The sequence below is a fragment of the Nicotiana sylvestris genome, chromosome 1 (genome assembly GCF_000393655.2).
Source record: "Nicotiana sylvestris chromosome 1, ASM39365v2, whole genome shotgun sequence".
Classification (NCBI taxonomy): Eukaryota; Viridiplantae; Streptophyta; class Magnoliopsida; order Solanales; family Solanaceae; genus Nicotiana; species Nicotiana sylvestris.
Window position 1 is genome coordinate 108128039 of NC_091057.1, and position 23974 is coordinate 108152012.

At 38.5% G+C, this 23974-nt stretch overlaps 1 protein-coding gene across 2 annotated transcripts; it reads right to left on the reverse strand.

Annotated features, from left to right (window-relative positions):
• Positions 1–215: 215 nt before the first annotated feature.
• LOC104217517 (serine/threonine-protein kinase PEPKR2-like) lies at positions 216–5367 on the reverse strand. Of its 2 annotated transcripts, none has more exons than XM_009767795.2 (4): positions 4920–5367; positions 3870–4816; positions 2824–3097; positions 216–989 (listed from the first exon to the last, which is right to left on the reverse strand). In XM_009767795.2, the coding sequence occupies exons 2-4, from the start codon at positions 4609–4611 to the stop codon at positions 905–907; spliced, it is 1101 nt and encodes a 366-aa protein (XP_009766097.1). In that variant the 5' UTR covers positions 4612–4816; positions 4920–5367; the 3' UTR covers positions 216–904. The 2 variants fall into 2 exon arrangements, with proteins under 2 accessions (XP_009766097.1, XP_009766096.1); XM_009767794.2 differs by having other exon boundaries at positions 2801–3097.
• Between the last annotated feature and the right edge of the window lie 18607 nt (positions 5368–23974).

A 23974-nucleotide genomic window follows, 5' to 3' on the forward strand; every position in this document is an offset into this window, starting at 1 on the left:
AACCTAAATGTCATGAATTGCATGGGTCCAACATGGAACGTTATAATACATATATTCATTGCCAATTTCCTTACTTCGTCGTTGCACATCTCCCATCGTATTTAACCTATTTTTTTCTCTTAAATCTATCAAAAACATATAATCTCTCTTTATATAATCCATTCGTGGTGTCAAATATTGGTTTATGCTCTTTTTCCTCGGGACATGATGAAGTCTTCCACGATCAACCTAATATTAATCTTTCTTTCAACTCAAAATAAATTACTCAGCTTATATCCCTGATGCTGTTAAACAAGATTGATTCCAAATGCATTATCTCTATGACCCTTGAAACTTTTTTACAACGGGCTCAGAGAAATAACTAAGAAAACACGCCTTATTTACATCTCTCTCTCTCACACACACACACTCTCTCCAACTGACAAGTTAAAAATGTTAAGAATTCACAAGCCAAAAGCAACGCCAAACTAGTCCAATATTATCTGACACAGAACTCTTCTTATTAATAATTTATTCACAGCCAAAGGTTAAATGAAACCAGTCGCCAGTTACCACTTCATGCAGTTGGGAAGTCGATTCATCAATAGTTGTTGCAACATGCTGTGCTCCGCCTTTGCTCCGAAGCTAAGGAACAGTACATGCTGCTGAAGGTCATACCCGTCAAAATGCTGTACAGAGGTGGTTAGCTTGTATGTTAGGGGGACAGTCTTGATCAATTGTTCTGGCTGGGCTGCATATTCTACTTCTCTTTGGCTCTGATATCTTCATATGTGAAACGGCCACTGTGAGAGCATCGATAAAACCAGAGTCTTCACCTTCAGGCATATTAGACGAACTACCAAAAGTTGAACCAAAATCATCACTGAGAGAGCTAAAGGCTAAGTTTCTTCTCTCCCGTTCTATCCTAGTAGTAGCAGTCAGCTTGCTTTTGATTGGTTTTACATGGTTCTTCAATGTGGGTTCTGTGTAAAATAAAATCCATGGATGCCCTGTACATAAAGAAAAATGGTATCACGAAATTTAGAGCCGGAAATCACAAAGCAATGCATTCAGACAAGCGTGAGATTTAGACATTTACAACTTTTCGCTGTCAAGACTTTGATGAGATGCCGTCATTCTTATAAACAGTGTGGAACCCCCCCCCCCCCCCAAAAAAAATGTCAGGTAACACTTTTACACCAAAGTTCTAACAGACGTTGTCAGCCAACATTTCAGAGCAAGAATGTCAAAGTGAATTCTATCAACAGGAACCTACGCATAAATACAGATGACTGTTCCATCAACACCAGGGGAACTCCTATCTAATACCTTTTCCAAAGCTCATTGACTGACACAAATACTTTAAGAGTACGGCGTGGTTCTATAAGATTGTTTTTTCCAAAATGAGTTTTGAGATATGTTAGCAAGTAGTTTTTTGTGTTAACGAAATTGTAGAGCCTTTCTCGATTAAAGGAACTTTAATTAACCAAAATTGAATCTTTGGAACATGTTCGTCAGCATAGGTTATAGCTTGTTGACAGGGAATAAAATTATTAGGCCTATGGAGCGAGTTATCTTCAGCTGAAAATTCACAAATTTTGTAGATTCTTCAGTGTTTTTGATGCTTTTAACCCCCCCCTCCCAAAGCGCGCGCGCGGTGGGTTAAGGCTTAGGATGGGGGCAGCAAATGGATTCTGAAGAGGAATACATTAGATGCAAGTTATTCGAAGAATTTATGATTCTTATGCAAGTTATCAAATATGCATTCGTTCCTTTGTCCCAACATCACATCAATTTATTCTACTCATATCATCTATAAATGAACTCATAATTCATATCATCACAGCCACACCATGCAACTAAAATGACCAGAAAACATAAAGTATCTGGCACTATAGTAACCATAGTAGAATATTTTGTCATAGAAGGTCTTTAACAGCTGATGAAATCAAGTCTCATCTAATTTTTTTTTTTGGGTAAATTTAAGTTTTAGCCTGATCTTCCATATTCACTTTTCTATTCTTTTCGTAGGCTGGCCTAATAATACTACTACGCATTATGCAACAAAAGGTTTTAAATTTTATGTCGCAATTTAATCGTCTTATTTTGGTTTTAGGTGCGCCAAAAGTTGTGTCCAATTTCCTAGTAGTATCCTACTACTAGTCTCACTTCCAAATAAATAAGCTCTAATTCATTCTTCAAAAGTTCTTTTTTTAAATAAGGCGTGGACAGATGTTCAAGCCGAGAAGAAATCACCTAATTTTTTTCTCCATTGGGATTTGAACCTGAGACCTCATAATTCTTAACTCACTTCATTGACCACTAGGCCAATTAGATTTCTCTTCACTTTGGACCCACATCATCAAAATAAAATAAAATTTCAATTGTCACCTAAATTAGTGTGCTTGGTTACATTAAGAAAATTATGGAAATATAGGCAGTATAAACATTTAAGTATATACGATTGCTCTAATACTACAAGTTACATGACACAGACATCCATATGAATTGCCCTTGTGTTTCCCCTGCGGGGTTACTTGACAATTCGTGAATCATGTCAGCATTGTCTTTTCATAGAGTAGGATGGTACATCAGAGATATAGATGATCAATCAATCATCTGTCATATTCTATTTGCAAGAGAACACATACATGCTGCTAAATAATTTCTCCAAAGGTAGATCCCAACCACTTAATTCTGTCTAGTCCTCTTTGAGTGCATTTCATCCAAAAGAAATTACCAACAAAAAGAATATAAGATATAAAGCGAACAGGTATCAAAGCAACAGCTAAGAAATGGAAGAGATCTGGAGGTTACTCACTTAGTACTTCATCGGCACTGTACCTTGCTGAAACATCCCTTGTCATCATACGGGAAAGCAAATCACGAGCAGGTTGTGACACAAATTCCCAGGGTCCACCAGTGAACTCAAGATTCTCCTCCTTAATTGCGCTGAATATAGATTCCAAAGAATCACCTTGAAATGGGAGCCCGCCCATCAAAAGTGCATGCAGGAGGACACCGACACTCCATACGTCCACTTTCTCAGTGTAATCACCAAGCAGAACCTCAGGAGCAACATAAGCTGGACTTCCGACCACACCAGTCAAACTCTGACCTACAAGCACAATAAAATAAAGAATTCAGCATATCAGATACCTCATTGCTGAACAAACGAAACAGCTGAGCATATACACATTCATACATGTGTATGTATGTGTGTGTTTGTGCAGATATATCATCTTTTTTAAATGGTAAAGGTTTCATTAAATAAGGTAGCAAGATGGGACGAACAATACAAGACAAAAAGAAGTGCGAACATATATCATCAAATCCCCAAATGTGCATCTTCAAGTGTTTCAGCCCGACCCCCAAATCTCCAGCCGGTTTCATGAAAATCTTTCATCATCCAGATCGAGCAAGAATGAAAAGAAACACACACATGTGCATAACCCCCTTCACCTAGTTTGGAGCAAGGAATCTTCCAAGAGGAAATAAAATGACTTTAAAAAGAGAGATTTCATGATGGCCCACAAGAGACAACATTAACATAGCTAAGATCCTATGTGACAAACAGTTGAGACTTAGATGAAAAACCCCATCATCATATCATTCCAGAGAGACCTTAAACTTCACAAACTTGCATGCAGTTTCTTTCTAGTGCTATGATTTTACAAAATTGACAGTGTATAATCTGTATGATGAAATTAATCTTTATACAGATATATGCAGCTTTGTCTGCCTGCAGACTCCTTAAATGTAAATATAATAGGTGCCAAATACTGATAAAAAAAATATAGGTGCAAAAGATATTTATGAAATTGGCAGAACAAAATGAAAGCTATCACTTAGCAAGTCAAATTCAAAGAAAATAGGTCATCTTGAATTACCATCTGAAATTCTCATAGCTAGCCCAAAGTCTGAAACCTTAACTTGTCCAGAGGTTGTAAGGAGGACATTTTCGGGCTTAATGTCCCTGTGCACAACACCCATCTCATGACAGTATCTAATAACCAGCATCAGATCTTTGATCACATTAGCAGCTTGTTGCTCCGGATATCTCCCTACCCTAGCCATTTGGTCAAGCAACCTTCCGCCTGAGCAAAGTTCCATAACAAGATAAAAAGATTCAGCATCCTCATAAACAGCCTTCAGTGTCACAACACCTGGATGCCCAGAGAGATGCTGCATTATCTCCACTTCACGGTGAATGATCTCTTCCCCCTTACGCAGAGTCTTGCAAGCATGCTTTTCTCCACTCAACTTCCTACGACATAATAATACAGACCCAAATTTCCCTTTCCCAATAACTTCTCCCATCTCATAATCCTGCTCAATCTTCTTTTTCCTCCCCAATCGCGTGGCTGAATCAAGGCAACCTATTTTCCTTTTAAGACCTCGTCCAGGTGAGCGTGAACGTGCACTCCCACAAGGCGGGGCAGTGACTACTCCTGTGATTACACTCTTCCTACAACAGTTAGCATCTTCAACCACAATTTCCCTAGATTTCTTTTTCCTTCGCGAGTAATCCTCAAGTGATAAATGTGACCTGACTACTGTGAAAGGACTCACATCTTTTTGACAAGTAACTGAAATATCTACTCCCTTTCTCTTCTTACCCAAGTTCTCCATGCAAAAATTTAAGTAATTAAGCTACCTCTAAATCATAAGCAGTCCTCCAAACTACATCTAACCAAAAACCACCCAGATTGTCAAAACTATAAAGCTACTACCTTGATGCCCCAATTAACTAATTCAGTTGTAACAGCCCAACCAGATAACAAGATCTACCAACCATAAAACAGGTGCATAAAAAGTTCCAACTTTTTGTTACATTCTGCAATTTCAAGAAAAAAGGGTATGAAACAAAACCCACAAAACAAAAGAAACAAAGCATACATACTAAAAAAATTAAACAAGAAAAGCAAAGGGCTAAGTACCTCTTAATGCGAAATGCCTCTTACTCCTTTTCCTGCGACCCATTTGAGCATACAACTCCGAGGTAAAAGACATATTTATCCTCCTTTCACAGAAGGTAGTTAGTGAAACCCTAAATCTCTGAAAAATAGTTCGATTAACAGAACATGTAGCCTGAAAATCAGAAAACGGGGATTAATAGAATATTCTAGTAGGAGTAAAATTTTCTTTTTGGTACCTTCATACAGAAGGAATGATAGTGGGGTGGGGGGGGGGGGGGAGGAGTGAAGAAGGGATTTTGGCGAGAGGAAGAAAAAGGAGATCACTTTCCGGTACAGACACGTGATTCTGAAACTGCCACCCTCACTATTGGCGCCGATCTGCTCTTTTTGACGTGTGATGGTACGCCACGTCAGTAGATCGGACGGTGGAAATCAATTCAATGGGGGTTACACTAGGAAGGTTGTCACTAAAGTTGTACTGACGACGCAAGTCTTTCTTAAACTTGGTAACGCACTATTATTTGTCATGTTACCTAACATAATTGCTTCATCAACTTTCTCTGTCTCACCACTTTTTGGGAAAGGAAATATAGGGTTCATAAGTAAGGTCTGACATGATAATCACTAGCGAGACTAGAAATTTTTTTAAGGGTATTCAAATTTAAAATAAGTGAAATTTTTTTTGATAAAGGGTGTTCAATATGTGTTATATAACTTTAAAATATAATATTTTATCTATATACACAGTGCAATTTTCCAATAAAGAATGCTTAATTGACTATCCTTGTGATCATGTGGCTTCACCACTGATGATAGTATGTACCTAAAAATTAAAGAGTCTGTTTCCGATAGATACTCGTTTTAAGAAAAAGAAATATGCTATTCGTGGCCAACAAATAGTAGAGAATAAAAGATTAAAAATAAAAGAATATCACGGGATTAAAACTCTACACAAAAGAATTGTCTTGCAAATGAAAATAGGTCTTCTATTGCTGTAAAAAGGAAGGCAGTGTATCGGGTTTCTAATTTTAGTTGGTTCATTAAGTCCACCTAAGTGGCTTTTTTATTAAAAATTTTGTTACGTAATGAAATGTTATCGGGTTCGAGCCGCAGAAGCAAGTATTGCATTATGATAGATGTTTACATCAAACCCCTTTATTCAAATCCTACGTGAACGCGAAATATTTTGTATAATGAGCTACCCTTATTTTTTATAAATATTCTCTAGTTAATTAGAGAGATGGGAGTTTGCAGCTGATGAACAACGATCAGAAGCAAAAAGAAAAAGAAGGGTTCTGTATACGGTCAAAATCAATGAGCTCAATTTCGAAGTTTTGGATTGGGCTATGAGTTCGAGTTTCGGCGACTCGAATTAGAGGACAGACCCAGCTGAAAGACACACACCTCGAGGAAGCAGATCGAAGGCTTGACACGACCTACATCGAGGACAGTACATTCTCGAGGGCAATCAAGAAAGAGCAGGAATTTCTCAAGGACACGTAGATCAGGACATAAATTAAAGGATAAGATTTGTACGAAATGGTACAGGTCCGTACTAGGTTGTTATACACCTGTACCAATAGAATTCTTTACCTCAATTACGAATGTACTATATTGGGTTTTTTTCTTTCTATATAAAAGGTACCTCAATCATTTGTATCACACATTATTCACTGCAATAGAATATTCTACTCTACTTTTTTTGTTTAACATGCTCACCAAGTGTTATTCAGTTTTATTACTTTTGCTTTATTATTCATACTTCATTGTTCTTAGCTGACCTCGAGATTCTTATTGTTGTAGCAATACCGGTTTGGCTCATTAATTCTTCTTATTTAAACTTCATATTACTTATATATTCATTAGTATTAAAATAAATTATATATTTTTAATTATATTTAATTGTTACTCTCATTTTATTTTACGAGGTAAAAAGGTTCTTTTGACGCCCTTCGTATAGTGGCGTGAGGAAGTGATACAGCAGCAACCATCATTAGATGTTGCGGCTTTCTTTAACGTCAGAAAGGATATAGTACTTACTTTGCCATCCAACTTTTTACTTAGACTAGTCAATTTATCCGGTCGTATTTTTTTTTTAATGATTTGATTTTGTTATAATTTAATTAAAATATAAAAATATCGTTAATCATAAAATATCTTTTTATAATTCTGAAATATTAAAATAATAAAATAGTAGATTTATATTTTCAAAGGATTGACCAAAAAGCTAGTATTGTGAGTGTGTACAATTCAAGTTCCCTGAAAAAGTCAAATGTGAAATGATAATCACATATATGTTTGTTTTAGGCAAAAAAGTAAAAATAAGAAGTAACCACAGTGACACCACAACAAGAAGACTAAATAGACATCTTTTGAAAAAAATTCACTTTCACAAAATATTTTTGTCACACTTCTCCAATCCAGTTCTTAAAAGTTTAGTCAAGCAGCCTTATACTTCAGCTTACAATGTTGCGATAGCGATAAGGGACTCCAGGAGGTCATTTGTTAGGATGTATTACATAAAATAATGAATGTATTAACTTTTGATATTATTAATTCCTTGTTTGGTACATATTTTTAATTTATGTATTACTAATGCAAGCATTTATTATACAATTTATTTAGTATTATTCTATGTATAATTAACACATGCATTACTAATCCACCTTATTCCGTATTATTCTTGTACAACCTACCAAATGATCCCCAAGTGATATTAATTCTTTGTCCACATAAATAAAAAATTCAGAGAGCTAATTTTTCACATACTTACTAATTGAAGTACAATATTTCAAGGTATTCTGAATATGGGAAGCAGAAATAATGCAAACAAATTTGGTTGAGAAAAACATCACGCATTCTCTATACAAAAATAAAATTAAACACTCATTTCAAAATAGGTGAGAAAAGACAACAAAAATTTAAAATAAAATATCAAAATAAATAAACTCTGTATAGCATTTTTTTTACTTTCTAAAATTCAAACTAACATATTAAGTGAATGTGTTATATGAGAAAATTTGTAACGTAAATTATTTTTATGTATAGAAATTTGTAAAAAAAAATTAATAATAAAAAGTATAACTCCCAAAGCAGTGTTGAGTAAATTGCTTTTTTTTTTTCTTTTGGGTTATTTGTTTCTCTCTCTTTACTGTTCTTTGTTTGTCTGAAAATTAAGTGTTGGAAAAAATTGGATGATTATGGAGAATAAAAGGTTTAGTTTGAGGCGTGTCAAAGATATTGTTCTTAAGGATATTTTGCCCACATCGAGATGAGTAATATTAGGTATATCCCCCAGGATTCAACAAGCTCTTCTAGTATAACTAGGGGCAAAAACAACAAAGATTTATGAGAAGAAAACCCAGCACAAAAAAAAAGGGAAATGTTTTTTAAATTTTTTTCACACTACTACCATGAACACAAACAAATAGCTTTATTTATAGTCCAAGAGGATGGACATCTGAAATGAAGAAACGGTAAAATTCTTTGAGAATTCAATGCTAAGAAATCAATAAGAAAACATTAAGAATTCAATAACAAGATCTGAAATGATGAGACTTTAAAATTCATTAAAAATTCAATTCCAAAACAGAAGCAGTTATAACCATTCCTTTTAACTTTTAAAGGAAATGATTATCATATTTAATACTAGCAAACGGACAAAGACCAACTTTGGTCAATTTCAAACTTACAAAAATATAATTGATTTTAATACTCATTTAATGTTAATAAACATTTTACTCAAAATTATTCTAATTTATTGTCAATTTGAATATTCTTTTTGAGATATTAAAAATATTTTTTTTTTAACAATCCCCACATAGCTCAAAAAGAATATCATAGTGAAATAAAAAAATTTGATGGGTTTTCACAAATGAGCATAACGCGTCGCATCTGGTATCTCTTAGACTATGAACCAGACCTAGATAAAATAAGATTAAACTTATAGAACAATTGGTGAAGTTCAAACCTTCTATGAACCAAGAATTTTTTTGTAAGTTTAGTGTCTTATCTATCACATTATACCCCCACACACTTTGTTGTTTATCGCGGTTTTGCGTTAATAGGCCATGCGCATGCCTGGTTTTCATGAGTGCTCTAGAAATTTTTTGCCATAAATTTTATAGGAGCGGCCCCACTCCACACTTATATAGGTCAATCCATCAAGTGTATTCTGCAGCGCAATACAACACCTAAAATTAGGCTATGGATTAGATTAAGAGTTTAATAACTCAATCTCCCATTCCTTGCAGTCTTGCACTCTATATACACACACCATAGGAAGAGATATAATTTAATAGTGCACATTTGATCAACTAGTGACCTGTTATTACCCATATGAACCTACTTCATGGGATCTCCAATTACATAGGTCGGATTACCATCATAGTTGATATAACTCAAATTGGAAAAAGTCTCATTCCCCTCGATGTTTCAGATATTAATTTTCTTCCCAAAGGTTTAGTCAGAGGATCGACCAAATTCACTTCTGACTTCACATAATCTATGGAAATAATTCCATCTTTCAGCAGCTGCTTTATCACATTATGTCTCAATTGGATATGTCTACTCTTCCCATTAAAGAATTTATTTTTGGCAATGGCTATTGTAGCTTGGCAATCACAATGCATCGACACAGAAGGTGTCAGATTAATTCCTAGTGGAATACTTGCCAAAAGGTTCTTTAGCCACTTGGCCTCATTGCCAGTCAATTCCAATGCCACAAACTCAGATTCCATGGTAGATATAGCTATTATTGTTTGTTTAGCAGAGTTTCATGCCACAACACCCCCACCGAGGATGAACACATAACCACTAGTAGATTTTGTCTCATCTGAATCAGAGATCCAGTTAGCATCATTGTATCCTTCTAGTACAGTGGGAAATCAACTATATTTAATACCATAGTTCATGGTACCTCTCAAATATTTCATTACTCTTACTAATGCATTCATATGATCATGACTTGGGTTTTGAGTATATCTACTCAATCTACACACAACATATGCAATATCAGGTCTAGTAAAATTCATCAAATACATTAGACTACAAATAACTTGAGCATATTTATTTTGATGTACAACATCTCCCTTATTCTTTTTTTAATTGACTACTAGCATCATAAGGAGTGCTTACAGGTACCACATCAAAATTATCAAATTTTTTAAGAATTCTTTCAGCATAATGTTCTTGAGTCAGCGGCAAACTATTGTCATCTCTTATAATTTTCATGCCTAAAATAATACTAGCTTCTCCCATGTCTTTCATCTCAAAATTAGAAGACAAGAAAAATTTGGTTTTATGTACCAAATCAAGGCTAAAACTAAAAATAAGCATGTCTTCTACATAAAGGCAAATAACAACACATGTACCATCTATACATTTTGTATAAACACATTTATCTACTTCAATTGATAAAAAACCATCATTAATCAATACTTGATCAAATTTTTCATGCCACTGTTTAGGCGCTTGCTTTAGACCATATAAAGATTTTAGCAATTTACATACTTTATTTTCTTGGCCAGACACTATACAACCCTCAGGTTGCTCCATGTAAATTTCCTCTTCCAAATCACCATTTACAAATGTAGTTTTAACATCCATTTGGTGAATAAAAAGTTTATAAATAGAAGCCAAGACAAGTAAAATACAAATTGAGGAAATTCTAGTTACAGGAGCATAAGTATCAAAATAATCAACATTTTGATTTTGGGTAAAACCTTTTGCAACAAGTCTAGCTTTATATTTATCAATAGAACTATCCGGATTAAGTTTCTTCTTAAAAATTCATTTACAACCAATAGGTTTAGCTCCCGGAGGTAAATCAACTAAAATCTAAGTTTTATTTTGTAAAATTGAATATAATTTTACATCAATAGCTTCTTTCCAAAATGAGGCATCAAACGAAGAAATAGCTTCAGAATATGTTAAAGGATCATTATCCACAAGATAAGTATAAACATCATTACCAAAAGATTTTTCTTTCCTTGGTCTTTTGCTTCTTCTTAAATCCTCACTTTCAAGATCATTTTGAACAATTGGAACATGTGAAATATTATCACTTGGAATAATAAGAGCATCAGAAATTTTCTCAAATTTTAAAGGAAAAATACTTTAAAAAATTTAGCATTTTTTTGTTTCAACAATAGTATTGTTTTCAAGTACATCACTTTTGACTAATAAAAATCTGTATGCTGCACTGTTTTCAGCATACCCGATAAACATACAATCAGATGTTTTAGATCCTATTTTTCTTTTCTTAGGATCAGGTAACATAACTTTAGCAAGGCACCCCAACGCTTTCAAATATTTCAAATTAGGTGGATATCCTTTCCATAGCTCATAAGGAGTTTTACTCGTTTTCTTATAAGGAATTCTATTTTGTAAAATGACAAGCAGATAAAATGGATTCACCCCAAAGATTATCCGGAGCACCAGAACTAACAATCATGTTATTCACCATTTTTTTAAGGTCCTATTTTTTCTTTCCGCTACACCATTTGATTGTGGAGAATATGGCGGAGTTATCTCGTGAATTATGCCTTTTTTCTCACAATAATCATTCAACAAAATAAATTCACCACCTCTATCGGATCTAACTCTTTTGATTTTCTTATCCAACTGATTTTCTACTTCAGATTTATAAACTAAAAACTTATCAAAAGCTTCATCTTTATTTCTCAACAAATAAACTTTTGTATATCTAGAAAAATCGTCTATAAAAGTCACATAATATTTTTTCCCTCCTCTAGTCATAGTTTGTTTCAAGTCTCCTAAATCAGTATGAGTTAAACTTAATAATTCAGATTCTCTAAATACTGAAGCACATGATTTCTTAGTTTGTTTAGCTTCAACACAAACTTCACACTTATCAATATTCGAAAAATTAATATTAGAAATAAGACCTTCAGAATGCATTTTCTTAATATAAGATAAACTAACATGTCCTAATCTAGCATGCCATAAATTAAAAGAATCAATCAAGTAAGTAGAATTACTAGCATTTTCACTGATAACATTGAGTACAAACAAGTCATGGTTATAATAACTCTTACCAACAAAATTATTATTCTTGGTCAACACGACCTTATCAGATTCAAAAGAAACCTTCACCCTCACTTTTCCTAATAATCCCACAGAGACTAAATGGGCTCGGATACTAGGAATATGCAACACGCCATTCAATCCAAAGTTTTGCCAGATATGAGTTTGAGAAGAACTTTGCCTTTTCCAAGAACTTGAGTAGTTCTTGAGTCGCCAGGATGTGAGCACGTGATTTTTGTTTCGCGCGACAATCGCTCCAAAAGAAATAAAAAATGTGACAAATGGTCCTGCTGTACAGGTTTTGGATTTTGTGTGGCATATTCGTTAGTTAGCTGTAATCCCGTCCGTGTTTATTTTTAAAATAAATAAATAAAAAATGTGCATCTTTCATTTTTATTTCTGTCATTAAGTGATGTTAGTATAATTAATGTCAATTGTATGTAAAATGTTGTTTATGGTTTTATATGGTATTATTTGGTAAATTAATTCAAAAGAAAAAAATAAATAATAAAAGAGAAGAAAGAATTCTCGGACTTGGGCCAGTCCAATTTTAAATAAATTGGCCCAAACAACTCAGCCCAAAACCCGTGCTTGCCCCGGTCCAGACCAGCCTACTTTAAGAACGTCCAAACGACGCTGTTTTAATCCAGTCTGATCTGGGCCGTTGATCTCAGATTGATCAACGGCCAAGATCACTTCCCCATAACCCACTGATGAACCCGACCCATTCCACCCGGACTGACCCAACCCCTCTAGTTTTGAAACGACACCGTTTCCTATTAGTTGAAGGATCCTGGCCCTTCATCGTGTCTCATCCGACGGCCAGGATCCGTTTATCCACTCCATATATAAGCTCCCACCCGTACTCTGCCCCCTATCCAATACCCCAGCTTCATCATCTTCACAAGAACCCCAAACCCTAGAGCCGCCCCCATCTCCCTTCACCAGAAACCCGGCGGCATGAACGCCGGTGACCTCCGCCTGAACACCATAGAACCCCCTCACCGCCCTGAACATTGATCTGTTGGCCGTTTAGTTCGAATCCCTTCCCACCTTCTCGAATCTTCATTTGAAGATTCGAGTCGGAACCTGATTTACACCAATCGACCTCAACTTCACACCAGACAGTCCCCAGACCCCCCTCGTGACCAAACCATGCTTGGTTTGGTCCGAATCTAACCAGGGAAACACGAATCCCAGATCTGATTCTTTGAACCCTAGGTTTCCTCGTGCCTGTTCCGTATCAATTTAAGCCGAAGAGATTAAGGTCTAACGGACCTTAATCGAAGTGTTTCTCATCTGAGAAACACTTCGATTAAAGTCCGTTCAGCCTTAAGAAAGGCCTGTTCGAATCCAAACTGAGGCTCTTTGATTTTTCGGGATTTAAGGTGAGTTTTGTTTTCTTTTTTATTATTCCATGTGCTGAGTAAAGGTCTGTTCATGTTTTGTTTTAATTCGTGTTTTTGAATTTTACCAACTGTGTCATGTCCACCTTGCCTGAACCTCTGTGTTTGATTGAGTCTTTCCTCTACTTGTTACTGATAATGTGTATATGTGTATGTGCCGTGCGAACAATTGAACTTCAAATTTTGACTGATCAACTGATTCCTCGAGTACAATTTGGCTTAGTCAGTACAATTCAAATCATGTGTTCGATACTGTTAAATGTCTGATTTTGGCTTCGATTGTATGTGTTTTAACTAGTATAGTCGAATCGATATACGTCGTCAATTGGTTTCATGTTAGAATGGTAGCAAATTTGACTCAGGCTTTTGTAATTTACTGAAGCATTGTTGAATCAGATTAATGTTGTTGCCACTCGGTATTAATTTGTTTAGCCAAATCAGAAAGACATTTAAAGGATTGATTTATTAGCTAGGTTTCAGATTTTAATTTAGTTGATAACATTGTTTACTCATCTCTCAGCCTTGGGCATCATGTGCATTACAAAGTAATGGACAACATGTGCTGTCAGAATACATTCTACTGCCCATATTCTGCTTTAGTTTCAGAAATAATAAGCATTACTCAAAAGGTAAGCCTGCCAAGGGAATATCATGGGGTTGTGTTCTTATTTAAATAGTGAGTGGAAACTGAAAAGGGGTAGCACATGGGAGGGTGTTCTAATTGTCTAAACAGGCTGTTAAAGGGTTGATTTTGGGTTTATAAAAGAGGAGACTTCCATCAGTTTTAGGGGGACATGAGATAGATCCGATAGGAGAGAGCAAAATACATACACATACACACATAGACATGCATACAGACCTTAAGATAGACATAGACACACACACACAGACAGAGAAAAAGAGAATACACACAGAAAACTTAGTTTGGAGATTGAGAGTTGAAGTTCTGAAAAGCAGAAAACTGGAAAAGAACTCTGTTTGATAACACAGACAGACAAAACTAGAAATTGCATTCTTCTTGCTGTCTTGATTTCAATGGTCTTGACCTGTTTGTCCAATACTGATTTCTTCTAAATCCAACTGAGTCTGCTGGTTGTTTGTTGGTTTACTCTGGGATTTGGTCTAGCTGGGATCTTGATTCTATTCCAATTATTTTGCTTGTTGTTGCTGCTGATTTCCCTATCTTCTTCCTCTTCTCCTTTGCATTTTCAGTATTTCCAGGTACACATCTCGAGTCTCACATTGGTGTAGCTGAAAGTAACATTGAAAAGCATGAATAGAAAGATTTGAAGGAGTTATAATCACCCGCTATTTACTGACTGCCTTTTCATAAATGTTGTTAAGTTGTGTAAATTTTAGTTTATAGCTAATAGAGAATACATTAGTAAGTTTGTACTTAATTAAAGTTTATGTTAATTTGAAACTGTGGTATTTGATTCGTTTAGTAGCATACAGGATGTAAATATAATTCATGGAATGTGAAACTATTTAGTACGATTGTTAAAATTAAATTCACTCTTTCAGCATGCTTTGAATAAGTAGGGGCGAGTGGCTTTTAAATCTAACCAAATATGATATAGTTTTGAATCACCCAGTTCGATTTCCTTTAGGCAGTTTATAGGATTAGTTTTGAACATCATCAGTAACATCCTTTGATAAGGAATTCTTTAATCCTGTTTAAGCAAGTTAATTTAAATCCGATTTTAGGATGTTGTTCGGATTAAGTATTGTATTTCGTCGATCTCGCATGTGACTTCTTTGTCCAATTAAAAGCATGTTGCACAGGGTATGACGTCGCTCCATGTTATAAGTAATTAATCAGAAATTGACAAGGATCCGGGTTAGGCCAAAGCATATACTTGAATTAACGGGTGTCTTTCTTCTTCTATTTTTAGACAAACGCATTTAGAAATGTAGCCGCTTTAGGATATCCTTTCTAAAATAGAGACGAGCCTCGCCAGATAAAAATGCAAATTGCGGGGCCCTCAATAACTAACCATAATAAATATTTAGAATTCAGGATAGGCTGTTTAGCGAATTTCATGGCCTTCCCCGAAAATAATAACGCGGTTAGACTCTTTAGGCGCGGCTTAATTAAATTACATTCTTAAACTCGGGTGCACATTGATGTGACCCGAATCCAAATCTCAACGGAGTCAGAATGTGTCGACGACCACGGGTGCATTGATTGTGACGTGGTTCGAGACGCATTTTCACGACGTTGCAATTCTATAAAAATAAATGATAATAATAAGAGCGGTTTAAACTTAATAAAAGCACGTAAGTCGTAACATATATTTAAATCAGATATTTAGCCATTATAACAATTTAAGCGACCATGCTAGAACCACGGGATTCGAGGGTGCCTAACACCTTCCCTCGGGTCAACAGAATTCCTTACTTAGAATTTCTGGTTCGCAGACTTCATTTGGAAAAGTTGAAAATTTCCTCGATTTGGGATTCAAGATAAACCGGTGACTTGGGACACCAAAAGCCAAACCTTTCCCAAGTGGCGACTCTGAATTAAATAAATAATCCCATTTTGAATATTGTCACTTAAATTGGAAAAACTCCCCTCGCGCATTTACCCTTCGGGGCCGGGCGCGCAAAAAGGAGGTGTGACAGCTCTGGCGACTCCGCTGGGGATCATTAACCCAGAACCACTGGTTCAGGGTTCAAGAATTCGAGCTTAGAATAATTGTTATATTTGGCTTTATTATCTGATAGTTATTACATGTTTTGACATAACGTGCTAAATGTTGTCTTTTACCGCTTTGATATTATCTGAACTGTATATAAACTGTGCCGAAACCTTTCTCTCTTCACCTCCGGGGAGAAGCTCGCTGGTCGAGGCTCCCTATTCTGTTAGTGTCGATACCTGAAATAAGAAAGAGGACGGATAAGTTACGAAGCCGGACGACCTTTTGGTTCCCAGTAAGTTGCCCCTCCTCGACCCGAGTTGTCCGCTCGGGTACACGGTCTAGAACATCTACCCAGGTTATAAACCTAGTATAACGAAATCTTTTGCCGGATCCCTAGTAGGAACGCTTATCTGCGTCATGTTGCATTTGACATAGGGGACTCAACACAGGGGTTGGGTCCGTCTAGGACAGGCAACCTGGAATGAAAAGACCATCCTGCTACACCCCGTTTGTTGTGCGCATCTATTTGCTTCGGATCTGCATGTTGACCGGTTTCCGAAAATTTCAAAAAAAAAATAGCAGAGTAGGGAGGTAATTACTTATTCTTTTGAAAACAAAAACCATGTCTGAGTAATATCAAACCAAACCGGAATTTTCTAAAAAAAAAAACTGATAAAAAAAAGATCTTGCCTTTCAGTTCAACTATTCCTTTTAATCACTTTCAAAATCAAAAAAAAAGAGGAAGTTTAAAATGTGTAAATATTTTCTTGGTCTCTTTTCAAAAATAAATAATAAAATGAAAAACAAAACATATAAAACAATTTCAAAAAAAAAGGGTTATTCTTCTTTTCTTTAAAGGATTTTATTTTTTGTTTCCCTTATTTTGATCTGACCGAACTACGTCGGTTTGATTCTCGCACGGGGTGAGATACGTAGGCAACCCTCGGCGGGTCCAACCTCCCGTTTTTGCAAAAAAAAAAGAAGAAAATCTAGATAATTTTAATTTTTGAGTCTAATAAAGTTTATCGCCCTAAATAAATGTGCAGGATGAGCACGATACAAAACGAACCATTTTCAATAATGACCAAGATCCCTTTTGAGTTGCGATTATGGTGGAACGACTTAGGCAAGGAGGGGCAAGGCAAAGTGAGGAAATATCTGAAAAATCTCCCGGATTTACTAGACATTCAGCCTCGGGGCGATATTATCAGATCATTGGTCACTTACTGGGATTCGGCGCACAATGTATTTCATTTCTCAGACTTCGAGCTCACCCCGACTTTGGAAGAAATAGCGGGATACATTGGGGGTGATGAAGCTCCGTTAAGGTTCAAATACTTGATTGCACCTAGAGCCGTCACGGTACACCGGTTTCTGGACTTTTTGAAAATACCCCGAACATTTCACCATCCAGATCTTGCCAAAGGTTTCTGCAGTCTCCATCTCATGTATGCTAGATACGGTCATGAGGGCGGGTTCAATAAGCCGGATTTCAAACTGTGTAGCAAAGGCAACCGACAAAAGTGGGACGAACACAGGCAGTTAGCTTTCATGACGGCCTTCTTAGGTCTTATAGTGTTCCTAAGGAAGGACGACAACATCGATCTAAAAATAACTGGGATCGTCAGTACTTTTCTCACCCAAGATAAGAGTACTCTAGCACCTATGATTATGGCTGACATTTTCCGGGCTCTCACTGCTTGTCGAGCCAGGGGCGACTTTTTCGAAGGATGTAACCTACTGTTGCAAATATGGATGACCGATCACTTATGCCACCGCTCTCCGCTCTTGGGTTACGGTTCGCCCGAGAAGACTTGCATTCGAGAATTCTACACTAGAGTCAAAGGTCTCAATCTACCTGAGGGTGTCACATCATGTACCTCATTTTTCCGAACTCTCACTGCTAGCCGAATCCAGTGGACGCTCGGATGGTCGCCTGTTGAGGAAATCATATACATGCCAGCAACCAGGCCCCACTTTCTGTTGATGGGACTTAAAAACATCCAACCCTATGCACCGTATCGGGTTTTGAGGCAACTTGGGAGGTATCAAGTGGTGCCGAAAGATGAAGATCTGAGTACCCAAGTGATTGAGATCAGTTCAGATGGTCGTTTCCCCAAAGAAGAAGTTTGCCAAATCTGGAGTGAGTGCCAACATCTGACGGCAAGCACTTGTGTGATGGATATAGCAAAAAGGGAAGTTTCCCCAGGGTATCACGCTTGGTTCAGAGGCGACCTGTCTTGCAAAAGACCAGCTAAGAGACCGCATCTCAAAGACTTTGTAGAATCATCCCAAGGGCAATGAAATTGGTTAGCAAAAGAAAAGGGGTATCAGGCAGAGATCGGTGATTTGAAGCTACAAATTGACAGTCTGAAGTTCAATAACAGCATACAAATCGCGGTGGATCGAAGCGAAAAGAATAAATTGGTCCAAGAGAATGAAGAACTTAAGGCCCAAATCCAAAAATTGAGGTTGTCTCTTGATGAACAGCCCAGAAGTCAATCAGACCAGCAGTTGATTAAGGGTTTAAAAAGAGAAGTCGCAGAGTGGCGAGATGGTTTAGAAGAATCGGGAAAGATTATGGCAAAGCTCAAGGCACAGTGGGGAATAAGAATAGAGAAACATCACCGACATTTGAACCAATCGAAACACGACCACGAGAAAACTGTCGCCAAAATGAAGAAAGAGATGGCTATACTTGAGATCAAAGAAGCTGATCAGGCCAAGAATTTCCAAATTGAGAGCAGATACTGGTATGACTCATTAGCCCAGATGAAGATAGAAGTACGGCGACTGAAGAATCAGCATATGCAGGATGCTCAGGTATTCAAGATATGTAGCGATCAGATAAAACGCCTACTCGTAGAGAAAAAACAAACCAGAGATAGGATCAAGGCCATTGCCCATGCCATCACCAGACGATGTCTACAATGTGAGAACATGACCAGCGTTACCGTCCTCTCGGCAGTGATGGGTTTTGTCAAGCAGACTATGCATGAATTGGAGCAACTTGAGAGGGATCTCACGCCTAGGACCGCGGCGAGGCCGAACGATGCCCCGCGGACACCAATTTTCAAAACCATAATGCACTCATAAGTCAAGTCTGTATCTTAGCATCTTCTGCCTGTTTTTCCCATCAGGGTGATTTTTAGTCTATTTTGAGTCTAGGTTTATTTTCAAAGTTTGCTCTTTCTTTTGCAAAATGTAGTTTGTAATAGACCATTTCAACAATAAAGAGGTTGCTTCTTTTACGCTCATTTGTGTTTTTTCGAACTACGTAATGATCTGATTCACGTAGGCATCGTGATACGTAGGCAATCCTCATCGGATCCGGTCGCATTTCTTTTACTGAAAAATAAAAAAAATAATAAAAAAAAAGAAAAAAAAATAAATAATAAGAGGAAAAATGCCGGAACGACGCATGCTCTCGTAGCAAACATGTAGGAATCCACTTAACTGTATAAGTGCATCATGCCCAACGTGAGATTGCCTATCTGTTATTATTTCAAATTAACCACTCGTGTGTCGTTGAGTTTTCGTCAGGTTTTTGGAAAAGACGGTTGGTTTGGTGAAAGTTTGGCCTCGTACTCACACTTCACGAGGTCAAGGAGAAGTGTTCAACTACTTGTTGTTAGGACCAGAAGCAGTACTCACACTTACTTCACCAGGTCAAAAGGAAGTGTGGAAATGTCTTCAGAGATTCTGTTGCAAACAATCCCTGTTTCCGAGGAGAGCTCGATCTCAGCCGTCCTCACACTTGAATCAGCAACTGCGGAAGAAAATAGAATCCTACGGCTCCGCATGTTGGAAATTCTGGGCGACTGGAATAATGGGAAAGAGCCACCAAGTGTCGTCCCCGGATTCCCTGAATTATTCTCCAGGTCAAGTGGGACTTCTAATGTCCCCATAAATTATCCTGCTACTCCATTCGGATACCTAGCCACTTCAGCCTTCTCTGCTGGATCGCCTTCTGAGCCTCATCCCCGAATGTCAGCCACCGATGCAAGCATGAACATCTTTACTGCACCGCCCTGCCCGATTGCGGCACAGCCTGCTACGTACAAGCCAAGCTTTGTCTCATCCTCTTTTACATTCCAAGCACCCTTATTCTCAATGGAACCAACTTGGTTCACTACCAATGCTAATCCTCCACCGCCTCGATGCGAGCTTGCACCCGGGCAGGATCAGAACCCCAGAATTGCAGAACAAAATGAGATGGCCAAAAGAATGAGAAGCCTTGAACAAAGTTTGAAGAATATGCAAGGTTTGAGTGGACAGAAGAGCGTCTCTTACACCGACCTATGCATGTTCCCTCACGTGCATCTGCCAGTGGGTTTCAAGACCCCAAAGTTTGAGAAATACGACGGGCACGGTGACCCCATTGCACATCTTAAGAAATATTGCAACCAATTGCGGGAGCCGGCGGAAAAGAAGAACTGCTAATGGCATATTTTGGGGAAAGTCTAGTAGGGATAGCCTCGGAATGGTATATGGACCAGGAAATGTCCCGATGGCATATATGGGATGATCTCGCCAGAGATTTTGTAAAACAATTCCAGTATAACATCGACATTGCACCAGACCGAAATTCTCTGTCAAATTTAAAGAAGAAACCTTCAGAAAGCTTCAGAGAATATGCTATTAAGTGGCGTGAGCAGGCGTCAAGGGTGAAGCCTCCCATGGATGAAGTGGAAATGGTCACTACCTTTCTCCAGGCTCAAGAGTCTGACTATTTCCAAAACATGATGTCAGCCATGGGAAAGCCATTCGCGGAAGCGATTAAGATTGGAGAGATGGTGGAGAATGGTCTGAAAACAGGTAGGATTCTGAGTCAAGCAGCCATAAGGGCGACCTCCCAAGCCGTCCAAAGCGGGTCCGGAGGAATGGCAAGAGGGAAGAAAAAGGAAGAAACGACCATGGCAACCTCGGAAGTAAGGGAATATCGTCATCCCAGGCCCCGTTTTCCGGAAAGAACCCCACAACACTACTACCCCCATTCAAATCTGGCATATGCTCATCAACCTTATATTGTCATGAATGCCCAACCTTATGCCCATCCACCACAACAAGCCAACCGAGGCCCAGCTCTACCTCTAAAAAATCAGCCTCCTTACCGCAACCACTATAACCCACAACCTCCGCAGAATAACTTCCGCCCGCAGGAGCCACCCAGAAGGCGGACTTTTACGCCCATCGGTGAACCATACTCTACTTTGTTCCCGAAACTAGTCCAGTTGGGTTTCCTGCAACCAATCCCTCAAACAAGGCAAAACCCGACCTCACCTTCTTACAAAGCTGGAGTCAGATGCGCCTATCATCAGGGGCCGAGGGGCACGATACAAACGACTGCTGGTCATTGAAAAGAGTGGTCGAGAATTTGATAGAGCAAGGGAAAATAGTGCTAAGGGACGAGGAGATCCCAAATGTGACTAACAATCTATTGCCTGCTCACAATAATGGGCCGCTGATCGGAATGATTTGCGAAGATAAGGAATTCGACCCTGCTCTGAAAGCTATAATCGCCATTATCGACACGGGGAAAAGGCCTGAGACAGACCAGAAACCAGAAAAGGGGGAGGAGGCCAAGGCTATAAAGAGCGAGCCTGAAAAGAAGGTGGAGAAGAAAGTGGTACCGGTAAGGGATGGAGTTCTTTACATACCAGGAGGTCAAGCTGAGAAGACGCAGAACTTCGGGATCAAAAAGACAAAACCTATGTACGTGCCAAAAGGGGCCTATGTGGTCCGGGGGACGATTCAACCACCTCGGCTGAATGAGCCAGTGGTTATCGGACGCGTGCCACAAAAGCCAATGACCAACCCGTCCACAGTGCCGTGGAATTATCAAAAGACTTTGGTAATGTACAAAGGTAAAGAGGTCATGGGAGAACTTCCAGAAAATACTTTCATTGGAAGGTATTCAAATACCCAAGAACTGAACAACGCCACACAAAGGCGCTTCCCGCCAAAGAAGCCCGTAAGTGTTGAAGAAGCGGAAGTGTTCTTCCAACAAATGAAAATGCCGGATTACGAAGTGATAGATCAACTGCGCAAGTACCCCGAGAAAGTGTCCATGCTATCATTGTTGATGAGGTTGGCTGAGCATCAAAAGATCTTACTGAAGACCCTGAATGAAACATATGTGCCAGTTGAAACCTCGGTTGAACAACTAGAGTGGATGACAGAAAGATTCTTCGCCGTCAACCAAATCTCTTTCAGCAAGAACGATTTACCCCCGGAAGGAGCGGCACACAACAAGGCCTTGCATCTAACAGTTAAATGCGAGGACTACTATGTCAAGCGGGTAATGTTGGATGGGGGATCAGGTGTTGACATTTGCCCGCTCTCCACGCTACAAAGAATGGAAATTGGGACCGGAAGAATCCGACCCAACAATGTCTGCGTAAGGGCTTTCGACGGCATCAAGAGAGATACCATGGGGGAAATAGACCTGTTGTTGGTCATAGGGCCAGTCGAGTTTGAAGTAACCTTCCAGGTGCTCGACATGGATACATCCTACAATATCCTCCTCGGCAGACCTTGGATCCATGCGGCAGGAGCTGTGCCTTCCACTCTTCACTAGATGGTGAAGTTTGAGTACGAAGACCGAGAGATCGTGGTCCATGGAGAAGATGAGCATGCTATCTATCGGGACCCATCCGTCCCATATCTTGAACCGAGAGAAGGGAGCGAACATACGGTCTATCAAGCTTTCGAGATTGTACTGGCAGAGCAGCACGAAGAGGGAATACCCTGCCCCCAGCCTTTCTTGTCTAACGCCTCGGTTATGGTGGCCAAAGAGATGATCCGGCACGGATTTAGGCCAGGGAAAAGGCTTGGACGAACCCTTCAGGGAATAACAAAACCCATTACCTTGCCAGTCACCAAGAAACCCTTTGGACTAGGCTTCAAACCTACTCCAGCAGACGAAGAGTGGCCAAAGAAAAGGAAAAATGAGAGTTGGAAGTTACCTCGACCATTGCCGGATTTATATGCAACTTTCATCAGGCCAAGGTACGCCGAAGAAGAAGATGATGAGGTCTTCACAGCTGAGGAAATCGAGGAGATATGTGGGGAAATGAGAGAGATGCTTTACGAGGTCCACATGGTTCAACCAGGTGAAGGCACAAGCACTGCTGAGATGATGTACGTGGGGCCGAACGCCAAACTTCACAACTGGGAGGCCACGCCATTCCCGACTAGACGGAAGTCCGGGTAGACCTGTCCTGCCACCTTTCCTGTGTCACAAGGTGTCTCCAGGACATAACTTGAACGTTTTCTTCCTTTCAATTGTTGTTTTGAATTCCTAAAGTTGTAAACATTGTTGTCTTCCAACTTCCCAAAGAAAATAAAAAATAAAAAAATCATCATCATTGCTTTCCCATTCTTTCTTTTGTTCTGATTTTTATTATTTTTTCTTTTATCTTTCCTTTCAGTTATAATAATGCGACTTTAAATATGACATGCTTGCGGACTTCACGCCCAGATCACAACGAGCTATTTAACTGTGAATTAATGAACTCAGAACCAGAATATGACGAAGAAGAGGCTTTTAGGCAAATAAACCGAGAGTTGGAACATTTCGAGAATAAACCTAAGCCAAATCTGAATGACACTGAACCGGTAAATTTAGGAACCCCGGAGGAAATCCGGGAGACCAAGATAAGCATTCACACGGACAAGAAAACGCGAGATGCGATAATTCAACTTCTTTTTGAATTTAAAGACGTGTTTGCTTGGTCATATGATGACATGCCGGGACTAGGTGTTGATCTAGTGGTTCATAAATTGCCGATTCATCCTGATTGTCCTCCAGTTCAACAAAAGCAACGAAAGTTCAAAACTGAGGTCAGTGACAAGATTAAAGAGGAGATCACTAAACAACTGAAAACGGGAGTGATTCGGGTAGTCCAATATACAACATGGTTGGCAAATGTGGTTCCAGTACCGAAAAAGGACGGGAAGACTCGGGTATGTGTAGATT

What these genes read in the sequence shown, in the direction of transcription:
- LOC104217517 (XM_009767794.2), bottom strand. Translation starts at nt 4,611, where the DNA reads ATGGAGAACTTGGGTAAGAAGAGAAAGGGAGTAGATATTTCAGTTACT. An exon ending in AGCTATGAGAATTTCAGATG is followed by an intron (nt 3,098 to 3,869) that starts GTAATTCAAGAT and finishes TTGTGCTTGTAG; the next exon opens with GTCAGAGTTTGACTGGTGTG. An exon ending in CAGTGCCGATGAAGTACTAA is followed by an intron (nt 990 to 2,800) that starts GTGAGTAACCTC and finishes CTTTATGTACAG; the next exon opens with GGCATCCATGGATTTTATTT.